Below are 12,348 nucleotides of genomic sequence, written 5' to 3'. Positions count from 1 at the left end.
ATTTTCGAGCATAATTTATCTGATCCTAAGTAACCGACACAAACACACACATCTTGTGGTATCATGATATTCCTGCTGTTTAATCTCCCACTCTGTTTCCTCATAAAATTCCCCGAATCTTATCAGTTTTTTTTTTATTTTAAAGCTCTTCACGCCTGTTTTATATTTAGAATTATTGCGGTTATGATCAATTTTGCACTCTGCATTGTTCTGGTGCTTTTTTCCACAACCTAGTGACCTTGCCCTCATCAAGGGAGCTTTAGGATCAATTAGATCCCTGATTCCGATATGGCGTGATCTGCGCGGCAATCAGTGCTGTGCATTCCTGTTTGCTGATAAAAGATACTCCTGAATTCCAAATCTTGTCACGTCTAGTCTGGTTCAAATGATTAACCTTTCTGACATAGACGCTGTCGCTAAACATGAAAAAGTCGGCATAGCTTGAATTCTCACGCTATTTCTCAACCGGCGATTTTTACCCAAATCTATCTAATTCATCCACTGAAAACTTGGAACACGTTGTTAAACTCATTAATTTACAGTAATTGATAAAATTAATCCAATTTTGAGTCTAAAAATTCGAGCGGGAACGAACGATGCCCTCTAGGAGTCAAAGTAGTTTGCAGCAAACATGTCAGTTTCGCCCTACCAGCGTTGATTATCAGCATTACTCTGTTTCCTCTTCTCCTTTGTCAAGTTCTTGAACGATCTTTACAGGATCACTTGCGGAATTTTTTAGGTAAGAGACGTTCGTGTGGGTTTTAATCCTTTAAATTAGCGTGACATGACCCTTTTAAAATATCAGTGACGATAAACACGAATCACGCACAATTATTGGCTGTGCGTGTGCGTCCATGTTCAGATCATCACGTTCTGTCGGCAGTAATTGCAAGGTTAATAGAATATGCATAGGTACTTGCTCTAAATGCCACCTGTTATCAATAGAGACAGCACGTTCTTGTTGCGGTTTGATATGTCTTCTTTATTCATGTATCTGGCCTTAAAACTTTCCGGCAAAAAACCCATTCTTTTAGCAAATGTAACCAGTCTCGCCTTTGCCAGGAAGGAAGTTCTTTCACCTTAAATCCCTTAAATCCTACATTCCGTCTGGGGGGTATCGTGGGAAGCGATGAACTTGTAGACAAAGGAGGCTGATGTTTACTTTTAATTATCTTGTTCCTGAGCGCTGATCAATCATCTTAAATTATAATATTGACGGTCTAATTTTCTTCGACCAGTTTGATTCATTCTCTATGAGTGAGGCAAACAAGCCTGAACTTCGGTTTTTTCGAAGTTACCAGCATACCCGCGTCTTCCAAGCGTATTGTCAATTTGCATGCCATTTTTCCTTCTCTTTCTCTCTTTCTTTCAGCTTTACTTTTAATCCTAAGGGCATATCACTTTAAACGGAAACCACATAGTGCAAGAGAAGACGTTTGGTGATTCAGGGGCTAATTATACTATAAGTGGGCATTTATCAACAAAGAGATAATTGAGAACGCGCGGTTTGAGCTGTAACCTAAATTGTTTTCAAACTGCATGCAGTCGTCTATCTAAGATGAGTGCCAGCATTATTTGTCATCTTTATTTCCCTAATTTCATGAAAATGTAGGAAATTTTTTTCGCATATTTCCCTATTTTAAGTAAGTAAAAAATTTCTTCGGCGAGAAGGCTACTTTTAAACAATTTTGCTTCCAAATTGTAACCTGTCAATCCTCTTTTATTCAGGGAAAGCAAAAAGAGGGGCGTCCTGCTAGGAAACCTTGAGCAAAATTTTCTTTTCGTTTCCCATCCATGGTCCTCGCTGTTGACATCTCGTCTACAAAACAGTCACAAACATTCTTTTTTTTTTGGAAAGTTGTAAACAAAATTTTACCAGACATCTAACCTAACGCAACAATTCGAATCTCAAATAGAGGACACTGTTATATCGTTATATCGCTCATTCTGTTGTTTAAAATAGTTCGATATTTATCGTTATATAGCACTGTTGAATATGACTAAGTGAGTGTCAAACGCAGTTTAAAGCTACTGATTGGTTTTACTTGTGGGTAAACAAACTTGTATTTGAGGACGGAAACCGAAATCAGATCTGCCGCACAAAATGGTCCAATAAGCTTGTTTTTAATTGTTGAAATTCCACAAACATTCATCCAAATCTGTTTTATTAACCGCGCTTTGTTCACTGACACGAGGTCCCCTACCTCAATTAAAGGGTATTTCGACTTATACCGCCGCTTGATCGAGCTATCAAGTCATATTTCACACCTGTTCCGTGCAATAACCTGTTTATTTTCTTCAGTCTTCTTTTGGCTGGATGACAGGAAAAAAAAACTGTACGTGCTTCGGTGCTCGTCTGCATGGGTAATTTTGAATAATTATCCAACAAAGACGTTCTTTTTCTTCTTAAATAGGAGGCACTTGTGCTAATTTCGCTGAAAACACGTAAAGCTGGTATAACTAAAATCGTTTAGCACTCCGGTAATAGTTGCAAGCAACCAACACTGTCGTGAAGCTTAAAGTATTTTAAATGCAAGCATGCAATCAAATTCTTTCATACCGCTCTATAGCCAATTAATTTGGTGCATCGTACTCTGCAAATGAGATAAATATGAGATAAGATAAACTTTAAGTATGTGGCGATTCTTTTTGCCCTTTTCTAATATAAAAATAGAAAAAAACCGCTAACGGACTTATTCAAATGGATTTAATGAATTTTCAGGACTCAAGCCGAGTTCAGCAACCATTTTAACCGCAGAGGAAACTACAGATTGGACACGGAACAACTACCAACGAGGACCCAGGAATATTGACTGCTAGAGTGCGTCCTTCTGCGTACAACTTAGATCTTACACCCACAAAACGCAAACCAGGAAGTTAATAAATCTTCAAGCTTCATCATGTGCTAGCCGCCTACCCTTTCTGTATACAACTCAATTTCCCCTTCCACTAATGAATCTAATTTAATTGAGGACCCTTCATTTTTTGTCGTAAAATTCTTTACGATAAGAGCGGCAAAAGACACCGCTTTTGTATTGGACTTCAATTTTAATCGAATGTTTGTAACTTAATTGCTAATATTGTGTGAGAAGAAAATCGATTCGTTCGTAGACCTCCCCTTTTTTTTTTCCTGAGATGGGCTTTGTAGCCAATTCAGAATTCACCGCGTGGAAATTGCACTAACTGCCTTAGTGGTAGAGAATGAAATTCATCTCTAAGGAAAACTGTGGGTCGTAAAATGTGACATTGAAACAGATGTTGCATGTCAAATTATCAAATGCCTTTGCGACTGGGCCACTGAGAATGTTTCTCTTCTAAAGTAAAATTTACAGCCTTGTTTCCACCCGTGCTGGTCGTGACCTTCACTTTGCGTCATTCTAGTAAGAGAGGTGTAAATAAAATACTTATATTTCACTTTCTGAGTACAGTATGCGATATTCTGAGCCGATGCGAGGCTGAAAACAGATGTGACAATACCACACCTGAATCTCTAGGGGCTACAAATGGGTGATAAAGCTGTTGTCAAATAGTTTTGCTTAAACATGTGAAAAATTGAATTTTTGATACAAAAACTGGATGCGCAACCTCTCTCCTGTTATACACAAGTTCCACCCGTTCAACACTTAACATTTGTACTTTAGGTAATTATTTATAAACAAGGAACAGTTGTTATCCCCAAGGTACACAGAACTGCAAAAACGATAAGATCACTTTAAGATGATGAGCGAGCCGCCTTGTTAATACTTGTTAAGTATATAGAGTCTGTGGTTACTTAAACAGAGTCTATCCTGATATGTTGGATTGACGACTTGAAATTCTTACTGTCTGAAGCGTTTTCTAAATAATTTCGACCTTGATCATCTCAATGTGGAATTTTGCGTGTGATCTTCCTTGTTGACATGCTCGAAGCAAATACTACTATGCTGTGTTTGGTAATTCTTTTTCTTTTCCAAAATCGACTTGATTTGCGTGGTAACTAATATCAGTTAGCTTGGTCGAGTATAAAAGATTATTTGAACACATACTTTAAGTCTAAAAAAGACCCCCCTGCAGGTTTCCAGACTACACTGATCCGATGGTCCGCAGACGTCGTTAGTCCAGTCCACTGGTACTGATTGAATGGCATTGCTTTCGAGGATGACGCACCAATTTTCAACCGACTGAGATTTAAAATTTTTACCCTAATATTATTAATAGCGGCGTTTTTGGATGATTTGAAAGGTTTTAGCAAAGATTCTTTCTAATCAAAACGAAGACAAGATGTTTTGATAACATTGTTTCCGTTGTAAAATTAGATGCCTCAAGCCAGTCACGTAGTAAATTGAGCTGCTTAGCACGAGGGTGTCCCACGCAATGCGTGGGTGCGTGGGTGACAATGTGCTCCTCCCAATCTCAGCGGTTGAAGAGGATATCCAAAAGAAAACTACTCAAATACGGATGTAAAATGTAAAGATTTTTCTTTAAGGAGAAGAAATCGAGCCTTTGTTATAAATAAACAATTCAAAAGAAGATATTATTCTCGGCTGAGAAATTATAACACTATCTTTAATTACCCGACCGAGATAGGTGAAAGAATGTTGCAATATCAGGTCCAGCTTCCGTTTTTTCCCCTGTTGCATTATTTACATCAATCCTTCGTCCTATATTATCTCGTTGACAGTTGTTGGTATTTTTTCCGATTAATGAGACGTAATAAATGAGCTTTTCCTTCACAGCTGATAAGGTCGGCATCGAAATGCAACACTGAATCATGAAATATGTTGCCAACGCCAGTGATCACTGCAATTTAAGAGTATTGCACTCAACTTTTGTGAATTGACGCTGCCGAGTGCCTGATTTTAAGTGATCATCAGGATATGAAATAAAGTGATCCGACCTAAATTTCAATTTTTAAATACCAACGCTAAAATGGCTCTATTAAAATCATTACGTAATACTGTTATTAGAAGCGTGTTTTTCAATTATACCTATTTATTGATCACAACATACACCTTAAGGTATTCTTACGACTTTTTAAAGTCAAAATATAAATTTTGTTGTTTTGTATTGCTTCTCGGGTTGCGAAATTTAGGAGCTATTTTAGCCGGACCGCAGAGAAATTACCATCACGCCCGGCAATAAAAGGACCAAAAAAGCTCGATCTTGAAAATATTTCAGTCATCCTGGAGACATCTGTGATTAGCAGAAGGTGTGACGATGATCAACAATTTTCAACTGTCTTCTTACACAAATTCCTCTACAATGTTTGAGTGTTTACTATCAAAATTTTATTATGTAATAAAAGTCACGTCTAAGACGATAGTCATCTCACTTTGAATGATCTAGAAAGCGTTTGAAACTGTATCTGAGGGGCTACACTTTTCACAGCGGTAGTAAATTCTTGCAAATCTTATAACGAGTGAAGAAACTGTATCGTATGTATATAATATTCCACTAATATTTCCCGAGATATTTGCTTTCTTGCTATGTTTATTTCCGTAAGTCGTGAAAATTGTAGCATCATTGGAATTCTGTGATCATCGACCTGAACTGTGTAGAGTAACAATTTCGGTGGCCAAGGTCGTCTGTGGTTTGTAGAGGAATTGAACTTGTTAAGCGAACAAAGTTGAACACTTTGAGTATTAAGGGGTTTCGTTCCACTTTTTCCGGTTTTATAGTGTTCCAAGGTTCAGTGATCAAGGCCTCGACTTGATCCTTTCGGGGTTAAAAGAAAAATTGAAAACGGCTGACTACCCAGAACAAAGTCAATTCAAATAGTCGATCGATTCGATGATTTTTTAATGGCGAGGAAACTGGCCATAGATGAAAAACTGAGTAAACTGTCGAAAAAAGCTACACTTACAAATATTGGGCCTTGATTCAATGACACACAATACTACAATTTGTTGATTATCCCGATCAGCAAAGAGCCTTGAAATTTCAAAGGTTTAAATTCAGGATGTACTTTTTCTTGGCAAACCTTTTCTGTTGAGGAGACCCACTGGCGCAACTTACCCGTTTAGAAGTTAGAGATCCTCAGGATTACAAGAAATCTTGAACATACAAGAGGGAGGAGGTGCTGTTAGGCTCTTACCGGCTCATTTGTTAATCTCTCAAAAATCAGTGAAGGGACATTTCTTCAGACCATATGGCTCGGCTGCTTTAGGGTATGACCAACCCAAAAAACCACAACTGCCGTGATTTTCTAGTTAGGTTTGACGGATTTTTTTCCTCCAAGGTGAATGTCAACGATTTGTGATCAAGTGGTTTTATTTCTATCTAAGTACAACCCAAACGACCAACCGGAGATTAGCCATCATTCGCGCAATATAGGGCTTCGCAACGAAGTCTACAATTTAAATTATTGATTTCTCTTGTTGACCGAGTATTAAAACTGTAGCCAGTCTTTTGTCGAATTCCTGGTACAATACACCTAAATGAGAAAAAATTAAGCTAAGCGGGTAAAATTCGAGACCTGCCATAAAACAAAGGACCTCAAAGTGAAAATTTTAATTCCATTGAAACACAATATAAACACAAAAATGCACATGTTGAAGACAATGGGAGATGCAAGTTAATTGTTCTAGAAGGCCATTCTACGTACTTCACAAATCTATTAGCATGTAATTCACTCTCTGCCGCAGAACGACAGAGTGCAAACCGCATTATAATATTGACTTCCGGTTGCTTGAGTGTCTGAGTCAGGAAATCCGATACTTTCTGATGACGTACAAGGCACCCTGTCTGTCTTTACGACAATTGAGAATGTCAAACATTCAACCGAGGCACTTTAAACTCATTTACGATGACAAGGATTGTTGTTTTGAATCGACAATAGTGGCAAATTGCGGATTGACAACGTCGCGTGAGGTTACCCTATATTCTATATCAGCGAGTTTCCAGTTCGCTGGCAAAAATTACAATATAATCATTGGGAGCGTGGGCGAGCAGAAACGTATTCACTAAAAAATATACCCACTGCTTATTGGTTAATTTTCCCGGGAACAGATTTCCTTCCATTGGTTCACGACAAAGGGCGGTCCCGCCGTCAGTCAAGTTTAGTAATAAGCCAATCATGGCTCGTAATGTTATCACCAATGACAACACCACTGACGTCACGTAGGAATCAATTTCCGATATAGCGAACTCGCGGCGTGTTTGAAGAAAATTGCTTTTCCCAAATCGCCGAGCACATTCACTGTTTTGAGTTCATGGTTGGTTGTTGCGGGTACCTAGAGCATAGCTTCGTTTGTTTCTGTTACGACGATTAAATGGATGAGACGGCAAATCTAGAGGAAAGGCGAGACAACCGTCCTCGCTCGAATACTTGGCCCCTCCCGGACCCTTCAGAATTCACAAAATCTGAACGAGAAGTCGATCAGCCGAGCTTGAAACAACTCAACGACGGACCGAAGAAAAGTTCGCGAAAAAATGCCTGGGGAAACTTGTCGTATGCAGACTTGATAACCCAAGCGATTCAGAGCTCCTCAGAGCAGCGGTTGACACTTTCACAGATTTACGACTGGATGGTGAACACAGTTCCCTATTTCAGGGACAAGGGAGACAGCAACAGTTCGGCTGGTTGGAAGGTAAGCTTATTATACATTCCGTATTTCCTTGTACATTCGAACAATCAGATGATTTTACTTCTTTTACAGCTGAGTGGCTCTGAAATTTCACTTTCGCTGCATTTTTCTGTCGACAAATTCTAATGTTATTAAGTCTGTGTGCCTGTCATTTTGTTGCAGAATTCAATTCGACACAATTTGTCCTTGCATAGCAAGTTTGTTAGAGTACAAAACGAGGGCAATGGCAAGAGCTCCTGGTGGATGCTTAACCCCGATGCGAAAGGAGGCAAAACGAGTCGTAGGCGTTCAGGCTCTCTTGATTCGGCCCCTAAATCAGAGAGAAAGCGAGGGCGAACGAAAAAGGAGAAAATTAAAGAAGAAGACGGTGAGTCTCCTTCAAGTCCTCGACTGTCGGTGAATCGCGCGCGTGACGGTAGAGCAAACTCTCCGGGGAATGTCTCGCCGACTAACAGTTCTAGTTCTGACTCGTTGCTCACAATCCCAGAGTCCGAGTCGCCGTTACCTTTCCCTCTTAGCGAAAGCTTTGCTCGGCCGCGAACATCATCGAATGCTTCGACAGTTAGCAGTCTTGGTGGTCGTTTGTCTCCCATACCGGCTCATGTGGATGAACTTGAACTATCCGTCGAAGATCAGCATTTACCTCCGGGTAATTTCAACATCTCCAGCCCCCCGAATCCAGCTGCTGAGGAACTTACACAAATGGCTGACTCTATGAGTTTGAACTCGTTAGCAGCGGAAAATAGATTAAAACAGACTTTAACACAAGTACAACCATCGTTACTTCCGTCAGAACCGCCACATAATGAGCTCGCTATCACTGCATCAAACGGTATGAATTCCAGCATTTCGAACAGTTTTGACACTAGTTATAATAGAAGTGGATATTTACAACCCATTCAACACCCTCAGCAGTCTCTCAGCCCAGAAATACACTCCCCTCAGAATATTCCACCTTCACAACCGACCTTCCGAGATCGGCGTGTATACTCGCAACCCCTACAGCCTCGCTTTCAGCGACGCAACTATCAAAGTCCACCTGAGCGGCAGAACACTACACCAGCTCGAGTGAACGACATTTTCTGTCGCGATCAAGAGATGGAAGTGCAGCATGCACCGGAGAATATGTTTCAGAACTTTCAGCCAAGTTATGTTAATGGAAACCAGTGTGGCGTTAATAGCATACCTCAGAACCATCAGACCTTTAACAGTTACACCGATCCCTTCATTCAGCATGTCGGGGCAGGTTCACTCATCATGGAAAATGGACTTCATTCTATGCAAGGACATCCATTCACTAGAGATGTTAGAATGACAAATAATAATCAACTGGAATTTATGAATGAAAAGTTCCCGAGTGATTTAGAACTGGATGCCTTTCATGGCGATCTTGACTGTGACATAGAGAGCATTATATATGATGAACTAAATATGGGAGATGGAGGCTTTGATATCAACTTGGAGCAATTTATCAACCAGCTGCCTAATGTAGGAGAGTTGCGTAGTGGTCTCTACTAATTCAGACATTTAATTTATGGTTTATAGGCGCAATATTTTTTTTTTATAACAGATTGAGCCTATGTTTTTACTTCTTCTGGTGGGTTAGTTGAGAAACTTGTACATAAAGGGTCTCTGTAGGGTCAAGTAACTTCAGAAAAGTCGTGTCTGGGGAGCCAGAATGATGACTGAAGGGAAGAAGTTTGTATTTAACCCATAGTAAGTTAAGATGGGTAAGGTTGTATTAGAACTTTACAAAAGATATGTGGAATTTTTCCTCCTGGGGTTGAATTCTTCCTGATTATGTTTTGCATTTGTACGGCTGTGAACGAGTTCCTGTACATCTGCACCGGAATAAACCTTCATGTTTACATCCAGTATATCTCACATTATATCACATTGTTTAGCAAGGTTATTAATACTATTTGATGTTTTGGTCACAGTATGGTACATTGCAAATATTTGGCTTTTTTTTCCTCTCAAATTGCCCATCAGTTTCTTGCCATGTCTTGACAGTGCAGCAACTTTTGGTTTAGAGCAATATTCTGTTGCCTGCTTTTATTTCCAAGATGTAGTGAAGCTGACACTAATTTACTGTAAGGGCCTTACATCAGTCTCTTTTCCAAGTTGATGCTGTATCTCTTTAGCATTGTAGATAGGAATTGAGATGTTTTAAGTACAGTTGCAACATGCTCCATGTTTGCTATGTTTTCATTTGTTGCACAATTCTTGCATAAATTGAATTTGTACTTGTACAGTTTAGATCAGTATGAGATATTATTTTTAGAGAGAGTATAACTGTTTTGTTAGTTTTGCTCAATCTTGCTAGACTCGTTGCTCTATGTTTGCTGCATTCTGTGCTTGAAGTCTGGCACACAAGTGTTTGAGGTGACCACTGTTTTTTGTGTGGGAATAATTTGATATAAAATAATACAGAAACTTATATAGCTGTTAAATGAATTGAATTGTATCAGTCAAATAAATGAAAAGTAGTTGCTTTGTAATATTGTGAATATCGATTGGAGGAGGTGACCAAGGTTTCTCCTTTATAGTATGTTAAACTTGGTCATGACGTGCACTGAGTCACAAAAAAATTATATATCAATGCGACATGCCTATATTTATGGTATTGGAGATAATAAATTATTTTCTGTTGGCAAGTGATTCAGTTATTAATTACTTAACAACTGGGGATGAAAAATTTAAAACAAAATCTTAGGAGTGCATCAAGTCTGCAGGTATATTAATGGACTGCAGTGACATGAGAGCAAGTGAACTTTATTTTAATTCATGCTGTGGTTCAGTAGGGCTAGTTGAATTCTTGAAGAAGCACATCATTTCCATGTGCTTATACAGCCTTCGCTGGAGTGATATATGCAAATATACAGGCGATTATTAAGAGGTTCCAGCTATTGTTTTGTAGCGTGATACCCGCAGAGCAGACAGGTTCAATTGTTACAGCCGGAGCCAATACAAAGATGCTTTTGTTATATGCAGCCATTTATTCCCAGCTAGCAATTATTTGGCGAACCCTTAGGAAACACTGAATCAGCTGCTAGAATTCAAAAGAAACAGAAGGTCGTCATTTTTGATTGTCTCGTGACTGCCGGCATGGCACATGATTCTAGTGAATACCACCGGGCACTTGAGCCGGCCAGAGTGGATTTAAATTCTTCTCATTTTACGCTAAATTCGTCGCGCGTTGTAAACCAAGTAGTATGCTTCAGCGCTTATGGAATGACTCCCGCGCGCTTCCAGAATGTTTTGTGATGAAAATTCTAATGAGGAGAAAATGAAATGCAGAAATGGCTTAAAAAACTTTCGTCACAGCAAAGTGGGTATTTTGTATCCTCTCGACAGTATATGAGACATTTCCTATCTATTGTTCTCCACTTTTGTTTTGCTTCGTCATGCTTGGCTAAAACCACGCTATTCGCTGCCGAGTTGATTCCTAATTACTGCCGATGGTAAATTTGTATGGAAGGACAAACACTGCTGAAATATTTTGATAAAAAACACAATCTCGACCTCTCACTTTCAGCTGATAATGTTTCAAAGAAAACAATTAGCCACTTGCAGGTGAATTTTCGTTGGGATCCAGCTGTGGTTTCCGCTATAAAGTGAGCTAGATGATAATGCGACAATCAAATATTTTTTGCACGGCTTGATATGTTTGCGCGCGCGGATCTCTCTTGTTCCATTCGCGCGAGAAAGATGAGCGCGCGCGTACTATTACGACAGCCATGACAGAGGGAGTTTGAAAATGCGGTCTGCCTTAATTTGTTGAGCTCGATGGATCAATTAAAACTGATCAAACCACGAGATAGCTGTAAGGCAATAGTGCGAAATGATATGTCGATTATGATATTTAATCCGGCTTTTACAAGTCTGGGCATGGTCTTGGTTTGCTACGCGAGACTTTACTGAGCCGGACAACACTGCAGATCACCGTCCAGCTTAGTTCAATCGTTTTCGATGTTGTTTGTGCTATAAAGAAAGCATAATACATTTGTTAAAAAGGTAGTCTACGGAGCGATTTGTCTCGCCTGTTCATTTTCTATCAAGTATTGTATTATCTTTAGGATAGGGAAATACACAACCAAAATATTACTTCATTTCTCAAATATCGGTGTATAACGGACAAAATAAAGGACTCAACAAATCTCGTTAATGTGCGGATGTGACGATGACAAATTTGTTCAGCATAGTAAAATGACACTTGTTTGTTGCAGAGTAATATTTTTAATACATTCTTCTGTTTTCTTTATGGATAAAGAACAGTCAAGCTCAAGGTTGAATAACTTTTAATCCTCAAAGTTAGAACCCACCTCTCGTTTTGCCCTCTGTATCCGATTATATATCCCCTACAGCTGAAATGGATTATATCAAAAAGATTTATTGCCTGTATTAATTTTCAAAGACTATTACTTTCAAGATTAGAAACAGTTGGGAACTTGGCGTTTTAAGATTTTAACCCCCATCCAGTACCCCTCAGTCCTTGTTCGACCTTTGTCCCCATGGAGAGTTAAAAAGAGGGAATAATTTTTTAAAGCCCTTCATATTTTCTTTTGAAAATGCGTGATAAAAAAAATATTCCTCATATTTGTAGCACTTTCATATCAGTAAATAATTCCATTCAGTGATGCGTTACTACTTTTGAAATTACAAGGCGGAAAGCATATGGAAGGAAATGATAAGAAAAGCAAATAAAATAGCAGGACAACAGAATGGGTGGGAGAAAAACGAGGGGAGGAATTGAAAAGTAGGAAAAGAGACCGGGATGGAA

At 39.1% G+C, this 12,348-nt stretch overlaps 1 protein-coding gene and 2 long non-coding RNA genes across 3 annotated transcripts; 2 read left to right on the top strand and 1 right to left on the bottom strand.

Annotated features, from left to right (window-relative positions):
• The first annotated feature begins 418 nt into the window (after positions 1 to 418).
• Positions 419 to 3,414, top strand: LOC149041781 (uncharacterized). Its single transcript, XR_016188955.1, has 2 exons — positions 419 to 739; positions 2,723 to 3,414. It is a non-coding gene; the product is annotated as an uncharacterized LOC149041781 (long non-coding RNA).
• Positions 3,415 to 4,953: 1,539 nt separating this feature from the next.
• Positions 4,954 to 6,133, bottom strand: LOC149041780 (uncharacterized). Its single transcript, XR_016188954.1, has 2 exons — positions 5,995 to 6,133; positions 4,954 to 5,694 (listed from the first exon to the last, which is right to left on the bottom strand). It is a non-coding gene; the product is annotated as an uncharacterized LOC149041780 (long non-coding RNA).
• LOC113666527 (forkhead box protein O3) lies at positions 5,882 to 10,222 on the top strand. The gene is made up of 2 exons (XM_027182315.2): positions 5,882 to 7,568; positions 7,728 to 10,222. Exons 1-2 carry the CDS (start codon positions 7,251 to 7,253, stop codon positions 9,081 to 9,083), a joined length of 1,674 nt encoding a protein of 557 aa, XP_027038116.1. The 5' UTR covers positions 5,882 to 7,250; the 3' UTR covers positions 9,084 to 10,222.
• The last annotated feature ends 2,126 nt before the right edge of the window (positions 10,223 to 12,348 follow it).

The sequence above is a fragment of the Pocillopora damicornis genome, chromosome 8 (assembly GCF_964200805.1).
Source record: "Pocillopora damicornis chromosome 8, jaPocDami1.2, whole genome shotgun sequence".
NCBI lineage: Eukaryota > Metazoa > Cnidaria > Anthozoa > Scleractinia > Pocilloporidae > Pocillopora > Pocillopora damicornis.
This window is presented reverse-complemented; position numbering and strand designations above follow the sequence as displayed.